Below are 21,812 nucleotides of genomic sequence, written 5' to 3'. Positions count from 1 at the left end.
TGATTTGAAAATAAGAGGATTTTTAAAAAAATTGAAATATAATAAATGAGATTACCTGAGTGCCAAGAGGGTTCTTAGGCAGACTAGATGTCAAAGCATGGAGACACCTGAGGGATGTATAAAACACCTGCAGGTGTTTATGCAGTTTCACCAACTGTTGCTGCACTGTATGCTGTAGAAAAATATAGACAACACAGTTCATAAAGTAGCTGGTATGTGATATGAATTTGGCTAAATTAATATAAGTAACCTAAGAGGAAGACATTCCAGCATTAAAGAATTGGAAATTACAGCAACAATGCACATGGCTAGGGCTAAGAAGCGGCTACATTTTTCCAAGGCCGCACTATATTTGCACTCATTTTTAGGCTGACATTATAATGGGTTCACCACTCCCAAAGGCATTTTAGAGCTGCTGCCACCAGTGATGAGACCGCTCCTAACATGGAATACATGAATGTAATTATGTATGCACATATGGTGATGGTGATTACTGTTTTCCTCTATTTACACTAATCAGAGGGAAAAAATGGAAGAGGTCCGACATTCAGAAACAAAGAAAGACAAGGGCTATAAAGGGTGTGAATTCCCTTTTTTTTTTTTGAAAGAATTTGTTTTACGTTGCACCGACACAGATAGGCCTTATGGCGACGATGTGATAGGAAAGGGCTAGGAGTAGGAAGGAATTGGCCATGGCCTCAATTAAGGTACAGCCCCAGCATTGGCCTGATATGAAAATGGGAAACCACGGAAAACCATCTTCAGGGGCTGCCGAGAGTGGGGTTCGAACCCACTATCTCCCAGAAGCAAGCTCACAGCTCCGTGCCCCTAACCGCACGGCTAACTCACCCGGTGGCGTGAAAATGAAAGACTCTCTAGCCCTTGCAACCTACTAGGGTCGAGGTTGAAAAAGTACAAGAGTTGACCAAGGGTGGTTAGATATGACAGATGAAAGTGAGGAGCCTGACATAAGTGGAAGCAATGCCAGGACTCAGCTAACGGCCCCATGGTCACCAGCCCACGCTACCAAGTTAAGAGCTCCTGGAGGTCCTTTTAGTCACCTCATACGACAGGCAGGGGATACCGTGAGTGTTATTCCACCGCCCTCAAGCACAGGGGATTTTGCAGACGACAGTGTGATCTGGGGAGAAGAAGAGTAGGAGGTACAACAACAGCTGAGTGTACTGAATAGGAGAGGATTGAGGATCGATGTGGAGAAGAGCAAGACAATGGTGATGAGTAGAGGAAATACAGAAGGAAAAGAAGCTATCAAAATTGGAGACAGGGAACTGAAAATAGTACAACACTTCAAATACATGGGAAGTGAAACGAGAGAAAGTGGAAGACTGGATATGGAATTTAGGATACAACTGGGGAGTGCTTTTAATGCTGAAAACATTTCTTAGCAAAGTAGGGGGTCCCACTCTACGAAAAACATCAAATTAAGCAATTTCCTCCATTGTGCCGAAAGTTGAAGGGCTAACAGGCCCGGAAAGGTTTCAAATTGTAAGTCTTGGATAGCTCTATCAAACTAAAGAAAAAATCGAAAATCGCTTCCAGCTTAAATGCAGTTTCAGAAAAATAGCCTAAAAACGCTCGATTCCTCACTCGTTTTCTCTTTTACTCAAATCCTAGCCAAATTAACTCATTTACATACAGTAAAACCTCATTAAGACGTTTCTACAGCGGACAGCAAAAAAGAATGTGTTAAGCAAAAAAAAAAAATTAAAAAACCATACTACTGAATATACGAATAAAAACTATCCAACAGGGACATAGAAACACTAAATACGATCTTTTCCGACATGACGGCATTTTACATCATGTATCTGCGCATACCATATCTAAAGATGAGAGGACAGTATTAAAAGATTTAAACACACAAGAGAACATATATGAAAACCTTTTCCGTCAGGGCCTATAAAATAACAAGTGCAGTGAAAGTTGTGAAAAAAAAAAAAAAAAATTCATATGAAAATGTGCACGGGGCCAATAAGAATATCAAAGTATTATTGCAGATCACACTCCTTCTAAAACAAATGTTAGTAGAAACCTTTTATTTCGGAGCTGTGGGTTATTAAACATTATTCTCTGGTCACACTCTTTGCCAATGAACTGGAGGTTACACTCGACCATGTGCGACTGGCAGGAATGACTTTGGCCGCCATTGTGAATCGAACAAAACTTTGATCAACTTAAGAGATCGAGTTGAAACTCAAAGGTGCGAGTTCAACATTCGCGACCTCTGAGAGCCTTTAGATGCGGAAGCCAGTCCATTTTCTGACAGATTTTAATTTTTTCTTCATTGGTAAAGAATTTCAAGACTTTTTTTTCATATCCATAACCAGGCTATCACAAGACAAATCTGCACCACGTTGGTCAATTTCACATTATTATGTTCCTAATCCAGATGTAGGCTACCGTATAACGCAACAAATATTCGCTACATTTCACTGTACCATTCAACACAAAATAAATGTCTAACTTCCGAATGGAATGTGAAATAACAAGCACAAATAGGCTCACTATGTTATTCAGCAATCTTGCTGCTAACCGGCAAGCAAAACTGAGCATTGCTGAGGCTAACGACTTGCTCCCCGAAGGTGCAACAGTCGCAGTTACTTATCCTGTGAAGTTCAGGAATTCAAGGCTTTTTCCTGTAATCACGCAACTGTGTCGACGGCTTTTACCCGAGATATCACATTTCTTTCACAAGGGATGACAAATAACATTTTCAGGGCTAGGAAAAATGCGATTGTACTGAGCAGTAAGCGAGGTATTTTTAGATAGATTTAGTACGACAAGAATCGGGACTTCAAATTTACGTGTTAAGCGGGAAAACGTATTAATGAGGAACGCACTAACAAGGTTTCACTGTAATTCTTTTTGTAATGTGTTCTTTGGTTTAACACCCTCAGGCGTTTTTTGCTTTTTTGAAAAATGTCACACGGAATGTACTTAAAAGGGTTTAAGTGAAACTCTGCATTGATTAACATTACCGTTCATAGTGGTGCTTAAGTGAAACAATCCACTGACTCTTATTAGCGCTCGTAGTGGTAGAAAAAGGCAAACTTCTAATCTAATCGACCAGATAACAATGATTAAGAACAAAATTGTAACTTTTAGGAATAAATAAAGAAAATATTCTCATACCTTATTATATTTTATTTACCTAAAATTCCTAGCTCATATCCCTACAATGTTATCAACATTGAGTTGCTTGCCTGAAGGGATTTTACTACCAGGTACGGAGATTAATATGGAGTGAAGATGTACCAAAGGCTAAAGAAGTAATCTACAAGGGATATTACTTGCTTATAATGACATACGCAGCAGAAACCTGGACAATGACTCAGAGAGATGAGAGTAGAGTACGGGAAGCGGAAATTGAATTTCTGGGGAGTATGGTACAGACGACAAGGGGGATAGAAAGAGGAATGGAGACATACACAAGGAGTTAAATGTGCAAAAACTAAATGACAAACTGGAACAGAACAGATTGGTTTGGATAAATCAAGTGGATGAAAGAAGAAAGCCTGACAAGATTAGCACTGGAAAGACAGACGAAGGAGACCAAGATTACAATGGACGGACTCTGTGAAGAACAGCACAGGACAACAGAACCTGGAGTGAAAAATGTTAAGAAGGAAGCCGTTCCTTTTCAGTGTCGACACAGTTAATATAATTTATTTTTCAGTCTATTAAAACATGAAATATAACACTTAGAAGTCCATTACCGACACTTAAGTAAATCTGAGAAAGTCTTATGGCCATGTAGGGATACCAAAAGGCTAAGTGTGGAAAAGAAGCGGCCACAACCTTAATTAAGGTACAGCCCCAGAATTCGTTTAGTGTGAAAATCAGAAATCACAGAAAACCATCTTCAGGGCTACTGGCAGTGGAGTTCGAACCCACTATCTCCCATATGCCAGCTCACAGTTGCTTGCACCCCCAACCACACGGCTACATCCCTTGGTGTCTGTCTGAGTGTGTGTATATGTGTGCGATGCCCAGTCAAATCTATGGCACACAGAGATCTGAAATTTTTAAAGAAGGTGGAAGGATGAGGGTACAAATGCACCTCAAAGCCAGATTTTTCATTTTCACGTTTGTTGGGGAGTTATGGACAAAAAACCAGTGGAAAACATGTGTCGGGAAATGACAATCCATCGTGCTGTCACCAGGATTAAAAGTATAGATTCTATGTTGCTAGGCAACGTACATAAAATAGGTAATACAAGTCAAGGAGCCATTTTAAGTCCATGGCATAGGAAGCCATTTTTGATCCCCGACACGAGAAGCAACATTTAGTCCATGATATCCGGAAGTTGTGTGTCTGTGCACAATGCCCAGCCAAATCTACAGCACGCAGCAATCTGACAGTTTTACGTTTAAGAATGTTAATAGGACTTCTTCCATTATAAAGGTTCTAGCCATTTCTAAACATCAAGAAGTTTTTGTTGGTGGAAGGAGTATAACCGAGAGTTAAAATGCAGCCTCCTAGCACTAATCAGTGCACTGATCACCACATAGTTTAATAGGTACAATATACTGCATTTAATATGATTCTTCAATGCTGATGTCTATCAAGTAGCAAGTTGCTAAATAAAATCAAATATAATCAGTTGAAAGTACTTGAATTGTAGCTCAGGTCTAGGGAAGCACCTGGCCTTAACATTAGATAACCATTCTCTTGTTTGTCTGTCTGTCTGTCTGTCTCTCTCACCAACAATGACCACTACCATTATTATTACATTCTCCTCTGATAAAGGCTGCAGAAGAAAATTTTGGACCCATATCTTTTTTTATGGGTATTCTATCCTCACCTTCTTACATGGCCAGTCATTGCTCTCCATCTATTTCCTAGATGTGTATACATACACTGCAATCCAAAAAAAAAGTAATGCAAGAATTTTAATTTCTTTACAGTTTGTTTTACGTCGCACCGACTCAGATAGGTCTCATGGTGACGATGGGATAGGAAAGGTACAGCCCCAGCATTTGTCTGGTGTGAAAACGGGAAACCATGAAAAACGATCTTCAAGGCTGCCAACAAACTGTTTTCTGCATTGTTGTCTTAGAACAGGTATGGAAATTTATTTTATACTGTTAATTAATTTTTCTACCTTAAAGTCAGATTACTTTTTAAATATCAAATATTATGCTTTTTTTTTAGGACAGTGTATATTTCACTTCTACAAGGTAACTTGTTTACAACAAAAATTGTACTGGTTATTACCATACATGATATAATTTGAATATATTAAGCTGTTTTGTTTGTGATATTATTAAAATTAAAAACTCCCATTCAACTCTCCATAAAATCTTCTGTAAATCTGAAATGATATGACAGAGAGTAAGAACTTTGTTGGAAGGGCCCAGAGTACTTAGTTAATAAAAATGTCAACAAGTAAGAAATTCCCTTGAACATAATGAACAACTTAATCACACCTATTTGCATTTAAATTCATGGAGAGAAATTATTGCTACAAAATAAATTTAAATACCATTTTTCTGCGAGTCCAAGACGACCCCCACTTCTTCCCTCAAAAAAAAAACAGTAAATCAGGTTTAAAATCTGCTTTGTAAAATCATATGAATGCCTTTCTTGTACAGTATGCATATATAGACTATCTTTGTTTTCACGCTACCGCCGAACATTGGCTTTAGATATGCCGTATTTTTTTGTGGCTGCACAATTATTCTTTATTTCTGCGGGTTTAATAACAATTAATTTCAAATGGGAATCATGTCGATGAGAACCTGTTGAAAATTTGCCGGCAATACCTGTTCTAAGTGCCTCTACAATACGATCCATCAGGAAAATATTCCTGCTGTCTCTAAAACCATTACTTTTACTCAGCGTCAGGTACAAGAGGCTGTCGCTACAGGCACATCTCACTTGCTGGGTTTGGCCAACTTCAGCGGCTAGCAATGTATAGCCCTAATAAAGACGCAGTCATTGAAGGTCAACGAACAAGTCTATTGCGCCGTAGTATGGCCCTTCCGCCATTACATTTTTCGTGCACATACCTCACAATTTCATCTTAGACTTCTTTAAAGTGTCCTCGTCGCAGGTCACTGAACAAATTTTTTTTTACAATACGCATCTCTGTCTTCACACTAATGCCAAATATTGGCTTTAGTTAGGCCTATGCTGTATTTTCTTGCGGCTGCACAATTATTCTTCACATCCGCGTGTTTAATAACCATTGACTTGAAAGTGGCATCGACGCTAATCCGTTGAAAATTTGCTGGCAATACCTGTTCCACATATCTTTACAACACGACAATCCATCACGAAAATATTCCTGCTGTCTGTAAAACTGTTAATTTTACTAAGTGTCAGCAAGTACATTATAGAGAATAGGCGCCACTTTGTGGGATATCGCAAGACATTGATTGCCAGCGCACCTAGTGGGACGGCCTTGAAACTGAGTGCAGTAGTACCTATACTATACATTATGAATTATGCTGTAAGTCTCAGGTTCCAAGTCGTCTTTAATTAGAAAGTGGTTACAGGAGTTTCCCCATTTCACATCAGATGGTAAAATTATATTCTGTGACATTTACAACAAAGAGGTGAGTGAAACTTGTTTTATATTTACCCCTAACGAGTTATTATCAATTTAGCAAAATAAATATGGTATTTTAATTGATGCCTATTAAAATAAGTAAAATTGAAGCTGCCCAAAAATATTTTAGAACTTATTTGAGAGTATATATTAGGTAGCTAAAATAACATTTAAGCACCTAAAAATCCGAGGTCTAGTAATCACTATTGCATGTTCTGTGGTGGTTGGAAATGTAGTGTGTTGCCTGCACATGAAGAGAAACGTACTGGAACAAACACAAACATCCAGTCTCTGAGCCAATTCCAGCTGGGAATTGAATATGGGACCTTCTGAACTGAAGACCTCTATGCTGACCATTCAGCCACGGATTCAGACAAAATAAAATAATTACTGAGTTTCATTATTTCTATCAGTATTAACATTCAACTTTCTTAGTAGAATAAAGCAAAAATCATTATTAGTTTCATTATTTCTATCAATCTTAACATGCAACTTCTGTAGTTTCTATCTTGCCACCTGATGTTTAGGTCAGACTGCACAGGTGTGCTACTGTCAACCTGTCTCTCAGTTTAGTACAGGAGAATATGGAAGTGTCCAGTTTTGTCTGTGGTATATTTTGTGTCGGGTACAGTAGACACCTTATAACTCTGTCACTGAGTAGCCATGGCCTTTCTAAGTATTCGAAGGCTTGTATGTTTTGATAACATTCTGCGGATTTGAGAAACGTAGGTAAATTTCGCAGTTGTGTTAAGTCTTTTTTGTCCAGGGGATTATCACTTACCCGGTCACCCGCGCTACAAGTCTGGCTCCCGTCAAGTAGAACGTCATTCTCTCTTCTCTATTTCTCGAGAACTAGTGACATTACGTAGAGGCACTGTACAACCGGTTGCCGCAGCTTGCGATGTAGCCTATATGCCTAATAAAGATGCGGATGATGGAAGGTCTAGTTTTATGTGTGCGCAGAGAATGAAGAGAAGCAGCGTGGTTACCGTGGTAGCTGCCAGTGGTGGTTATTACTGTTAGGTCGCAAATGCAAGACGACCCTTGATTTTTCATATGAGATTCTGAGAAAAAACGTCGTCTTGCGGAGAAATATGGTACTACTGTTCCTTCCTTTGATTTAATCATACTTCTAATCTAATATAAGGAGGGTACTTGAGACAAAGTTAACAACAAATAAAGAAGATAAAAAATGTTCTTCAAAATAAATACCTTGAAAAGATCATCATCCTTCAATAGAGCTTTACGTTTCTCTTCTTTCTCCAGTTTCTCCAGGTACTTCAGGAAGGAAGGTAAATTTCGCAGTTGTGTTAAGTCTTTTTTGTCCAAGTCAGAAATATTGTCATTCAACTCTTCGACAGGACAACACAGCTTCTTCCAGTCCTGACCACAGAAGTGCTCCATCATGCAGAACTAAAAGCACAAATTTTTGATTGTGAAATTCTGAATCACCTACTTTGGATAACAAAATACAGTGGAAGTCCGTTATAGCGAGAATTCACAACAGTGGAAAATGTACTCGCTATATCGGATTGTCGTTATATCCGATTTTTGTATAAAAGTCTGAAAACCCCCCATACACATTAAAATTGGTATGAAGCGGCAATCAGTTGGTTCAAAACTTGCATTTCCGCAGATGATATCCACACTACAATTTACTTGTTTGTTATTTTTCGAAATCCGATACTACGTGAATGTTGAATTTCATTCTGAAAAAATTACAGTTTTGTATTTCTCCGAATCCAAGACGAACCCCCCACTTTTTCCTTCAAAAAATATAAATCAGGCTCAAGAAGTGCTTTAGTAAAATCATATGAATGCCTTTGTTGTACAGTACGCATTTTTACACTATGTTTAGACGCAGAATATTGGCTTTCGTTACGGCACATTTTTTTGCGGCTGCACAATAATTATTCTTTATTTCCGAGGGTTTAATGACCATTAACTTAAAATTGGCATCTTCATTCCGAAGAGAACCTGTTGAAAATTTGCTGGCAATACCTATTCCATGCGTCTCTACAATACGGTGATCCGTCAGGAAAATGTTCTTGCTGTCTATAAAAACTGTTACGGTACTTTTACTCAGCATCAAATATAACTGGCTACCGCTACACGCACGTCTCGCTTGTGGATTCAGCCAACTTCAGTGGCTAGCGATGTATAGGCCTAATCGCGGACATTTAAGGTCAATGAACGAGTTTATTGCGCCACGGTATGGCCTTTCCGTCCTTGCGTATTTTGTGCACATACCTCACAATTTCATTTTCGACTTATTTAAAGCGTCCTTGTTGCGGACCACTCAATGCATTTTTTGTATCTTTGTCTTCACGCTGATGCCAAATATTGGCTTTAGTTAGGCCTAGCCATATTTTCTTGCGGCTGCACATTTATTCTACATCTCCGAGTGTTTAATAACCATTAACTTAAGAGTAAAGTACAGCAGATGTGTTATAACTCAGCCACTGAGTAACTGTGGCCTTTCTAAGGATTCGGACTCGCATGTATTGATGCCATTCTGCAGATTTGAGAAACGTTTTTGTAGAGGCTAACAGAGTGTCATTCTCTCTTCACTATTTCCTGAGAACAAGTGACATTACACATAGGCACTGCACAACCGGTTGTCACAGCTAGCGATGTATAATAAAGAGGCCGTCGTTTATTGTCAGATAATTTTGTGTGAGCGTGCGGGGGTGAAAAGAAGCAGCGTGGTTACAGCGAGTCGCCAGTGGTATTCATTACTGTTAGGCCGCGAAAGCAAGACGACCCTTGATTTTTCGCATGAGATTCTGAGGGAAAAAATGTCGTATTGGATTCGGAGAAATACGGTATCACTCCAGAGTTTTCTTCTTCAAATGGCGTCACCTAACCTAACTGTATATGTATCATGAAAATATATTTGAAACGCATGTAGAAAAATGAGTTATCCTCGCTAAAAATTTACATGTGAATAACCTTTCCGAAATTTAACTAGACACGAGAAAATATGAACTATCCTCTGAAATCAGTGATATACTCTGCCATATCTTGAGGTGTTACACATTCTTACTTAATTTCAGCATATAACATTATAAGAGATCGTTTACCTCAGCCGTTATTTTTAAAGAGTTAACAACTGCTACCGGCCACGTTATTTACGTATTTATTTCGAAAACTTGTTATTCTCTTTCATTTAAAATTTTCTTTAGAGAACAGCAGTCATTGGGTATTATTAATCGACTCCAATATCGCCTTCGAATATCGACGAGAGAGCTCGCAAATGCACATAGTGATAAATAGAGCCCGGATTTCCATGCAAATGCATGTTTTTAAATAAGCTGGTTACAATACTCAAACTTCGCAAATATTCGTTTTATGGCTTAACGATTCCAAATAACCGTTCTTTTCCGTGAATGTTTGCATGTTTTGGCCTTTTAAGGACAAAATTCATGCATAATGCATATTTTGAAGATTTTGGATTTAATAGCAAATATTTGGACGTTTAATATTGCATAATATGACTTTTCTTGTGACTTTGGCGCATATATAATGCTAACTTGCATGATAGTGCCTTTTAGGAATGTTGGTTTGCAGAATTTGGGGACTTTTTTCCACGTTATACAGAATGTCTATTACTGAGAAACTGAGAGAATGTATTCCTGGCATCCTACATGACAACCAAAATTAGTACATAATCCAATTAACCAAACACGTTCTTATCTGCTGCTTGAGTAAACATTGACGTAAGCCGGAAGGCCCCACGTCGATCTGTTTAATTCTTGGGACTAAATTGTCCCAGTTATACATTGTTATAAATCGAACCATAAATTGTGCATTACTCATTGACGGCTCATTCTTTCGTCTGTGTTAAGACGAACAAAATAAAACTTGTATCGCATTTCTGTGACGCCGCGTTACTGAGCTAGCAGCTGGTTTTGCACAGAACCCTCTTCCGTTCTTATCCTAGATTTTCCTACCGGGAAATGTCACTCGTCACTTTGTTATCGCAGCAGGCAATCAATGCCAGTTATTGAGGAGATACAAATGTGTCTGCCATCATTCCACGGAGAAGTATAACTGCGGCACCTATAATAGATATAAGTTGAAAAAAGTGATCCGTTCAAATCCTGATTTTGATTCGTCAAGCTTATATAAGACGTACTGTAGTGAAAATGTAAAAGACGTACAATTTGACCTCACTTTTTGTGACGTAGAACTTCTGTGCTTAAGGATGTGCTGACAGATAAACGGACGAGCTTAAATCAAGGCAATTTGGAGAAATTAGTTCTTGTACAAATGTTTCAAAAGGAAGTGAATTTCGATTGGGCATATTTCCAGTTTATCGTGCATGTTTTGCTATGTGATAGTGCGTGAATGCATGCATATTTTGAGATTTGATAGTGCATGGAAATCCAGGCTCTAGTGATAAAACTATACCGTACCAAAGATGATCGATCGCATTTTGTGGCAAACGTTTTGGTTTCCTTACTGTAGTTTCCTTATTCAAACAGCGTCACCTATCCTAACTTAACCGTACTATACATAAAATGAAAACATACTCCGAGCGCCACTAGAGAAATGATAACCTTCTCGCTATAAATTTACATGATAATAACCTTTCGTAATTTAACCAGGCGCGAGAAAATATAAACTAACCTGTGAAATAAATTATGCACTCTGCCATATCTCAAGGTATATCCCATTTTTACTTAATTGCAGTATTTAGGATTAAGATTAAGCGATCATTTATTCAGCCTTTATTTTTAATGAGTTAAGAATATGTTCTCTTTCATTTCAAATTTTCTTTAAAGAACAGCAGTCCACAGATATTACTAATAGACTCCGACATCGCCTTCGAATGTCAACGAGAGAACTCGCTAGTGGACATAGCGAGGAAACGATACCGAAGATAATCGACTGCATGCATCATATATTATAGATACGAAAGGAGCCACTTTATCAATACAAGTTTTATTTATATAAGATCCTACTTACAGTACTGGTTTCGACTTTTTATACAGTCATCTTCAGCTGTACATTAGTACCTTCATACAAGTCAAAGTTAGTTACCATGCCTTGCCTAGTAGAAAAGTCACTCCATTATTATGACTTTTCTACTTGTATTGATAAGGTGGATCCTTTCTTATCTATAATATACGAGAACTATCAATACGGAAAATGAAACTAATAAATCAAGATGCATGCATCATAATCGCTGGGGTGCATAAATATCGATAACGAAAAAAATTGTGCGCGCTTAATCGCTCGTAATAACGGATGCGTCAGTGATAGGGCTCTCGTTGTAACTGAAGTATAATACACAATTTAATATGGGAATTTTGAAGGGATGGCAAAATATTGTCGGTATAACGGAGTTCTCATTATAAGCCATACTCACTATAGCGGACTTCTACTGTATTTAGTAGCACTGTATAGTTGTATCTGTATTTTATAACATTCAAAGAGTAAGTACAGTATGCTGAGAAAATGCCTCTGAAAATGATACTCGGCTAGCAAATACCCATCTTTCAGAAGGAAGACAGAAGAAAATGTCTGAACTACTGTGGTATAACCCTGATGAATCACTGTGTTAAGATATATGAAAAAGTACTGAAAAAAGCAAATAAGAAAGTAAGTAGGAAAAAAATTCAGAGAAGAACAGTATGGCATTAGACAAGGAAGGTCAACAACTACAGACCTCAAATTCACAGTGAAGCAGCTACAAGAACGGCTCTATAAGTATCGGTAAGATTTGGTGATGGCCTTCATGGATATAGAGAAGGCATATGATAGTGTTCGTAGAAACAAGATCTGGGAAGCTATGAGAACAAAAGCAGTAAATGAGCAGATAGTGACAAGGGTGAAAAATAGGTATGATGGAAGTGAAAGCTGTATTAAAGTCAGAGCGGAAAGAACTGGATGTTTAAGTTAACAAATGGTGTAAAGCAAGGAAAGTGCCCTCTCATCTCTACTATTTATAGTGGTGATGGATGATATAATACAGAAGGTAGCACAGACCATTGGGGAGAGAAGAGAGAAAGCAGTGCAGTTTGCAAATGAAACAGTGTTTGAAGAAGAAAAACAGTGAGAATGAAGTGCAGGAACAGCTAAATGTATGGGAAGGAGTTGTGTCATCTTCTGGAATGAAGTTCTGAGCCCAAAAGAGTGAAGTGCTGGTAACGATACGAAACAAGAACTAAGTGTATAATGGCATGCCATCAGGAGGGGAGCAGTTAAAAAGAGCTGAAAGCTTTAAAAACATGGGAAGTGTAATTGAAGAAAATGAAGGAAACCAGATGGAAATCAATGAAAGAGTAAGGTATGCAAATGGATTTTTTAAGAGTGTGGGAGGACTGATATGGAACAGGGATGTACCACAGAGAAGTAAAGGAATTACCTACAAGACTTATTTTGTGCCAATTTTGATGTATGGATCAAAAACTTGGGTGATAAAGGAGAGGGATAAAAGTAGAATACAAGCAATGGAAATGAAGTTTCAAAGGTGTCAAGTAGGTTTAACAAGAACGGACAGAGTAAAAAATGAGAGAGTTCGGAAAATGGTAAATGAGGTACCCCTATAGGAAAAGATATAATAAACAAGGCTGCAGTGGTATGGACATGTTAACAGAATAGGAGAAGAGAGGATACCAAGAAAGATGTTAGTAATGGAGTTGAAGGGAAGGAGACATGGAGGAAGAGCGATGGACAGATGGTTGAAAGGTGTAAAGAAGAGTATCGAGGCAAGAGGAGGGAACTGGACGATAGTGACAGAAGAGAAGTGGTGGAGGAGAGAAAGCATTGGAGCAGGCTTACGTTCCAAGCAGACCCAGTCTGTGGTTGTAAACCGCTCCGGATGATGATGACAATAAATTTCAAAATCTATCCTTTTTTTAAATGGCCTTTCTGTACATTTCAAATTTTTGGCTAAAACTTACAGTGTTTATCTTTCTTCCAAGTGAGCTGAGCATGCTTTTGTTGCCTTGGTAGCCCCTGTAGTTATATAGTATTACCACAAATATATACTCACCTTAAAACCCTGAATGAAGCCTTTCACAGAAAAATCATAAAATAAGAAGACATCCATTAAAAATCTGAAAGTCTTTCCTCCTAGATGGAATGGGTTCCTAGGATCAAAGACAACCTGTCAGCACAGAAAGAAAAACAAAGAATATAATGATCATTAATATCATTTAGCATATGACATTAAAAATAAAAAACACACAATCACAAATCAAATATACAGTACACTATATAGGTTACAATTTCACCATCAAGCTCTGCAAATAGTCTATACAAGAAGGATTTGAGTCAAGAAAGTCTTTTGGGCTACCCTGATAAGCACTCAGGGGGCACTGTTCCACTATACGACGAACTGTTTGCTTAGGGGCACCGCAACTACATTCTGGGGAGGGAAGTTTGCCCCATTTATAGAGGAGGTCAGCGCACTTTCCATGGCCTGTCCTGATACGATTGAGGGTTGTCCAGGTTTTGCGAGGTAGGTTAAGTCCTTTTGGTATACTTGTTATACAGGGGAAGTTCTGATACTCAGCTGGAGCCATAGAAGTCCATTCTTGAAACCAATCCTGCTGCAGGCTGAATTTGTCAACCAGGATTTTGGCAGTCCTTATTGGTGGATTTCTGGACTGAAGTCTGTTGTTCAAGGCGTAGGGTATATCAAATACCAATATGATCAAATATCAATGTTCACACACATAGCAGTTTGGACAAACTAAAGGCAAAAGGAAAGAAAAAAAAGACAAGAAAATAGGCAGACTTTTGATTATACAGTACTTGTTTGAAGAGATATAACCAGTACTTGTACAATACATACACACCTGCTGTTTGGTGAAATTGTCCAGTCTACATAACCTAAGCAAAGCCATCTCTGTACAGACCATGAAGGCCCTTGGAGGAGTAGAAGGTAAAGGCAGTTTTCCACTTTCCGTAACCTCATCACTAAGTGTGATGTCATCCAGTTTTGCTATCAGAAATTAACCTGATACCCATTTTTGATGTAGGCTAAATGATGGTGATGATGATGATATATTTAAGAGATGCCCAGGCATCAGAATTTTGCCCTGCTGGAGTTTCTTAAGATGCTGGAACAAATGACACAGAACTCATGCATTTACATACTTGCAAATGTTTCCAATCTCAGCTGGTATTGAATCAGCGATCTTCTTCTTCTTCTTTTTTTACTTTAACATTTCTCCCGCCTAGATGCAGGGTCCACTTTGTGAGTCCGCTGTCTCCATTTCTTCCTGATGAAGCAACTTTCAGAGTATAGTTCTTTTTCGTGGTGGTGTCTTCTCCTGATCAAATGTTTAACCAAACCATCATAAAAGGGCCTCTCGCATTTTCTCCTTGATTGGTGTAACACCAAACTGTCTCCTTGTTCTTTGATTGGAGATTGGAGATAAGATCCAACCTGATGACTTCAGCTGACCATTTACACATCTTTGTCTCCAGGAAGCCCACCCAATGTTCTGCTTCTCTGGTGATTGGCCAACTAAAATCTAATTTAACATCAATCAATTCTATCTTAAATTTTCACCAATTGCTTTTAATTTTATACAAGTGTTCAACAAATTATTTATATATCTTCAAGAGGTGATTTCTATTTATTGAAGCATACTAACAGACCATAAGAATTTTCAAGTGCTGTGTTACATCCTCAAGACAGTGACTTGTTTTAGTGGCTATCGAATATAGGATCAGAACAATTTTCAAGTATTATGCTATCTATTTTTATATGTATGGCCAATTAGCATTTTTAAGTGTTTTAGGACTGATAAATGGCCTAATATCAATAGGCCAAAACTATACCAACAATACACTGAAATACTAATTTTATAATGTATTGAAAATGGAAATGGCGTATGGCTTTTAGTGCTGGAAGTGTCCGAGGACATGTTCGGCTCGCCAGGTGCAGGTCTTTTGACTTGACTCCCGTAGGCGACCTGCACGTCGTGATGAGGATGAAATGATGATGATAACGACACATACACCCAGCTCCCGTGCCAGCGAAATTAACCAATGAGAGTTAAAATTCTCGACCCTGCCGGGAATCAAATCCGTGATCCCTGTGACCAAAGGCCAGCACGTTAACCATTCAGCCACAGAGCTGGATTATATTGTATAGATTAGGTGAATTACCTCATTCGTCAACAATAATTAACAGTAGTAGCGATTGGGAATTAGAAGTGCGGGGGGGGGGGGGGGGGGGGGGGGCAAAAAATATGCAGACAACAGAAAATACCCGGGTTTGTGTGATAAAATGGGAGGGGGGATACATCAAAACTCAAAAGAAAAAAAGAAAAAGAGCTCTCCGCTCTCTGAGCAAATTTTGACAGAGAAGTAAAGGTTGACATTTACCAAGTCGCTTGGCAGGCAAAGTCCCATTGAGGCTGTAGTTTGGTTTGGGAGTGTTTGTAAGATTATAATTATACATATTTCATTTTTGTGATGTTTAGCCAAATTGTTGATGCTTTTTATTCATTCCGGGATTTTCCATTTTCTCGTGTTGTATTTTTATTTTCGTGGTCCCTCCAAAAATGGAGAATCGAGGTTCCACTGTATTGGCATGGAAATGACAAAGAGATGAGGAACAGTGTTGGTTTCATCATGTGTAAAGATCTACGAGTCGCTGACATTCAGTATGTTAGTCAGAGAATAATAAATGTGACTGTGCATTTAGGGAAAGGAAAACTAACTGCACCTCAAACTGGATGTTGTCACGAGGATAAAAACAAGTTTCTTGATGATTTGGAAAAAGTCATTAGTAAAGAGGGAGTAATCATTATAGGAGATCTGAATGCACAGACTGGGACAGATAGAACAGGATATGCTAGGGGCTTTACGTCGCACCGACACAGATAGGTCTTATGGCGACGATGGGATGGGAAAGGCCTAGGAGTTGGAAGGAAGCGGCCGTGGCCTTAATTAAGGTACAGCCCCAGCATTTGCCTGGTGTGAAAATGGTAAACCACGGAAAACCATCTTCAGGGCTGCCGATAGTGGGATTCGAACCTACTATCTCCCGGATGCAAGCTCACAGCCGCGCGCCTCTACGCGCACGGCCAACTCGCCCGGTGAACAGGATATGAGAACATAATGGGACCTCATGGATATGGTGAAAGAAATATAGAAGGTGAACATCTCCTTGACTTCTGTATGCGGAATGGATTGGTAGTGAAAAATAGTTGGTTCAAGAAGAGACAGAGCCATAAGATAACACGATACAGTTGGGATGGACTACAAAAGACTGTAATTGATTATGTCATCTCAGATGAAGAAAAAGTACAGAACAGGAAAATGCCAACAATCAAAGTATGGAAACTCCAGAAAACAGATAAGAGAACTGAGTATCAGAACTGGACAAACCCTGTTACCAAGAGATGAAAGGAAAAATGGAGAGGCAGAATAGACCAGACTAAGGGACACATTGGTTAAGGAAGCAACTGAAGTTTTCATACCCTTTGTGGCCTCCCTCTTTCTTTTGCCAATAACTTCATTCTCCAAAGGGTTGGACCTCTTCCATTTTCTTCCTCATCCTCCTTTCCCCTTATCCATCTCCTGCGCGTTAGTCAATATGGGTGCATAACACATTTTGTACACTATCTCCTTACACTTCCTCGGTACTTCCTTATTCCAGACAAGGTTTCTTACACTCTGATAGAATACATTGCCCTGTTGCAGCCTCTTGCTAATCCCCATGTCCAGCCTTGTATTCTGCATTAATTCACTCCCTAGGTATTTGAAACTGTCAACAATTTCAAGGCTTTGACCACCAATTTGCACAATACCTTTCCCTCGTCTTTGTCCTCTTGATTTCACCATGGTCTTCCTTTTCTCTACGCTGATTTTCATGGTTTTCCATTTTCACACCAGGCAAATACTGAGGCTGTACCTTAATTAAGGCCACGGCTGCTTCCTTCACACTCCTAGCCCCTTCCCATCCCATAAGACCCATCTGTGTTGGTGAAATGTAAAACAACTTGTAAAAATAAAAAAAATAAAAAAACTTCTTCTCCCTATTCCCATATACTTCCTTTGTCTCCTTTACAATTTTTCCTCTTAATAGTGTTAAAAGAGAATGGTTTCCCAGGCGTACTTCCTCTTAAAATAACAATCACCAACATTCAAAGACTTTCATATCATGCGTTTACAAGCAAAACACATTAAATAAAAAATCTTACTTCTGAGAAGAAGAGGTATGAAATTTTTCAGACTTTTACTGCCAATATCTATTCTTGGAACAAGAATATTTATCTTCGTTAAGAGTATCTAGAACAATGCTATATAGCTGAGAATGGATTCATTTATTTTACCTGAATGAAATTCCTCTCTTGAGACTGGCAAGAAAATGCAAAGTAGAAAAAAAAAAAAAAAAGTAACCAGAATGATCCTGTACATACGACCAGCAAACAGAGCAGGAGAAATCTGTATATGGCAGTGTGAAAGTATCAGAAACTGACTTACTGTGTTTTGCTTGTAAACACATGATATAAAGTACCTATCTATGAATATATAAAGTTGGGAAAGGTGAATAACATAACGAAAGATGGAAAGGGGTGTATAAGGTCAGCCTGAAACTTGGGAGTCGCATACTGCAGGAAAAGAGTAATGACTAATGGTGAATTAAATGTTAGGCAGGAATGCATGAGGATGAGAAGGCATTGGTTAAATTTTCATATGCCTTGGTGGTTATTCATCGGGGATATGGAAGTGAATTTTATATGGAGAACAAGTAGTTCTTTAACCACAGACATAAGTGAATAAAAGAGAAAAATTACCTGCTCCAAAACTTGATTTAAGAGTTTCACTGAAGGTGGAGCCTGAAAAACCTGGATGCACATCCGAGCAGATACATGATATGGTAAGCTTCGATGCAGAGCAGCAACTGTGGTGGCCACGCCCAGGATAAGGACCACAGGTATTGAGCTTGTGTACCCACTAGACAGAGATAACAACAATTATATCTCACTCACTGGATTCCTCAATGAAACAGACTTTAATTTTTGCTCTTTCTATAAATATATTCACTAAGAATATGCAATGTTCCTTAAATGAGCTTATCTAGGCTTCTTCAGGACCATGGCACACTTTTAGTAAGGTTTGCTCTGTGTTGTTATTTAACCCGCAAGGGGTCGTGTCAAAAGAGTTGCATAATGGGTCACTCACGGTTGACTGACTGGGAAGTATAAATACCAGTTTTTGTAGCAAAACGGCTTGTATTAGGAAAGAAAAGTATATCCATGAAATTAAACACTAGATTTTACAGCAAAACATGTTGTATTATTAAGAAGCATACGCATGGAACAAAAATACCAGTTTTATAGCAAAACACATTGCATTATTACTGAAAATATATATACATGAAACAAAATACCAATTTTCTGGCAACAAAAAAAGTTGCATTAAGTAAAAATATATCCATGAAATAAAATACTAGTTCTTATTGTTAAGTAAATACCCATGAAATAAAATATTTGTTCTTATAGCAAAACACATTGTACTATTAAAGAAAAATACATCCATGAAACAAAATATAAGTTTTTCTAGCAAAACACATTATATTACTAAAGAAATACAGTAGAAGTCCGTTATAGCAAGAATTCCTGACGGCGAAAAATTTACTCGCAATAACAGATTGTCATTATATCCCATTTATCGTAAAAGTCGGGAAAACCCCATACACATTAAAATCTGTATGAAACGGCAATCAATTTGTACAAAACTTGCGTTTTCGCGGGTGATATCCACACTACTGCTTACTTGTATATAATTTTTTGAAATCCGATACTACCTGAAAGTGTGTGTTTAATTTCATTCTGAAAAAATTGTAGTATCTTTCCAGAGGCCTCTGTGGCAAACGTTCCAGTTTTCTTCTTCAAATAGCATCACCTAACCTAACCATATATGTATCATGAAAACATATTTCAAGCTTACATAGAGAAATGATAACCTCCGTGCTACAAATTTACACGTGAACAGCCTTTCCAAAATTTAACTAGATGCAAGAAAATATAAACTATTATCTGAAATCAGTGGTGTACCCTGCCATATGTTGTGGTGTATCACATTCTTACTCAATTTCAGTATATAACATAAAATTAAGCGATCGTTTACTTCAGTTTTTATTTCTAATGAGTTAGTAACTGCCATTGGCCACATTATTTACATATTTATTATGCAAACATGTTCTCCTCTTTTATTTCCATTTTTCTTTACGGAACGGCAATTGACGGGTATTACTATTTAACTCCGACATCGCCTTCGAATGTCGACAAGAGAGCTCGTTAGTGGACATAGCGAGGAAACGATACTGAAGATGATCAGCTGCATGTAATATAATCACTGGGTGCATAAATATCGGTAACGGGAAAAGAAAAAAAAAATAGTGCACGCTTCATCGCTCGTAATAACGGATGCGTCAGTGATAGGGCTCTTGCTGAAACCGAAGGATAATAGACAGTTTAATATAGGAATTTTGAAGGGACAGAAAACAACTGTCATTATAACGGGTTTCTCGTTATATGCTGTACTTGTTATAATGGACTTCTACTGTGAAACGAAATACCAGTTTTTTTGCAATGCATAACTTATCTTTAAAGAAAAACATATCCATGAAACTAAATACCAGCTTTTGTAGCAAGACACGTACTATTGAAGAAAAATATATCCATGAAACACAAAACACTCATATACCAACAACAAAGACCGCAAACGGCAAAAGTCAGGAATATCTATCATTCTGACCATAATGGCCACCAATGGTCCATATTCACTTAAATCACTGTTATTATAAGCTATAAATTTAATTTTTGTTCCGTACTAAAGTGCAATTATAAGAATAAATTGACAAGAGGGTCCACTTTTTCAATACAATATATCAAGTAAATGATATTACATAAGTCTTTGGACTAGTTTCAGCCACTTAGTGGCCATCTTCAGCCAAATAAAAATTAAATAAATTATGTGATAACTAAAACATATGTATACCAGACAAAGAAAATGTTGTAAGAATAATTATAACATTAAGATACATACAATACCTAAAATTATCTACAATATGTCGTCTTTAAGTCTTGACTTACCAAAAACAATTGTCACGGCGTATCCAATGGAAATAAATATATTCATGTTAGAGGACTGACCTGCTACAAAAGCTGGTACAGGTATTTAATTTCATGGATATGTTTTTCTTTAATAATTTGATTTGTATTGACAATCGTTTATGGTATAAGCAGACACATGCTGCTTCAACTTTATCAGGAACAACAATATGAGACCCATGAAGGGCGTTTGGTTTATGAAGGTCACACGGATGCCAACCACAACAATATTTAATAATTGCAAATCAGCTTACAGTAATATCAATTCCATACATGAATTTTCAGACGATACTTACAGGACAAGACTGGACATATCATGAATGATATTCATGTTTGAACTTTTAATATGTTTTATTGTATAGTTTTTAACCAGTTTACTTACAAAATTGTACAAAAGGTATTTTAATCCCCCTAGTCAATACTATATATTTTTTATGTCCAATTAAGAAGAAAGTTCACACATAAATAGACCTGTTTCGACCCAGCATTGGGTCATCCTCAGTAAGACGTGCATGATGTATTAAAAACATAGGAGACACACAAAATCAAATGTTATTTTAAAAGTTTTTTCAAAAAATCATGATGAAAGTTTAAAAACTGTGAAATATTGATCATTAAAAACAGTCTTGAGCTGGAAGTCTTTCTGTTTCAATACTTTTTGTTGTCCTTTGGTGTGGATCAATTGGTATCTGTATATTGCTGGCTTAGTTTTTGAGTTCCGACTGGAGTGATCTATGTAAGCATTATTAAAGTTTAATCATCTGAGTTTAGTCTGTAAAACGGATAATACAAATTGAATTATGATTGAAAAGTGGTGACTAACAGGAACAACATTTAGATTAACTTATGAAGAACGAAACCCTCATCTTAAATGAGACAAATGAAAAAGAGAACATAATATGGGAAACTTTTATTCTGATCATTTGTAGTAAAAAAACAGGAACATAAGAACTCACAAATATTACACTTGGTTTCAGTCACCTCCCCCGTTATTCCGCATACTCCCATTCTCCCGCAAGCCCCGCCCCATTTCCCCACTTCACTTCCTTGCAGCAACACGTCTTGCGTCTCGACTGCAGGAGCAAGTCAGTCGAGAACTGGACTCCACAATCAGAGAATATGGGTGATATGAGCGGGCCACATA

General features: G+C 37.8%; 1 protein-coding gene across 1 annotated transcript in view; it reads right to left on the bottom strand.

The window, feature by feature from the left end:
* The window catches only part of Orc3 (origin recognition complex subunit 3), a 105,541-nt gene that overhangs the window by 59,881 nt on the left and 23,848 nt on the right, over nucleotides 1-21,812 (bottom strand). Inside the window, exons 6-9 of the mRNA XM_067146956.2 lie at nucleotides 18,347-18,506; nucleotides 13,579-13,692; nucleotides 7,788-7,988; nucleotides 56-172 (exon numbers count right to left, since the gene is read on the bottom strand). Of these exons, the coding sequence (XP_067003057.2) occupies nucleotides 56-172; nucleotides 7,788-7,988; nucleotides 13,579-13,692; nucleotides 18,347-18,506 (592 nt within the window). The remainder of the gene's footprint in view (nucleotides 1-55; nucleotides 173-7,787; nucleotides 7,989-13,578; nucleotides 13,693-18,346; nucleotides 18,507-21,812) is intronic.

Source organism: Anabrus simplex, chromosome 1 (genome assembly GCF_040414725.1).
Source record: "Anabrus simplex isolate iqAnaSimp1 chromosome 1, ASM4041472v1, whole genome shotgun sequence".
Classification (NCBI taxonomy): Eukaryota; Metazoa; Arthropoda; class Insecta; order Orthoptera; family Tettigoniidae; genus Anabrus; species Anabrus simplex.
The sequence above is the reverse complement of the archived record's forward strand: the minus strand, read 5'-3'. Positions and strand labels throughout refer to the sequence as shown.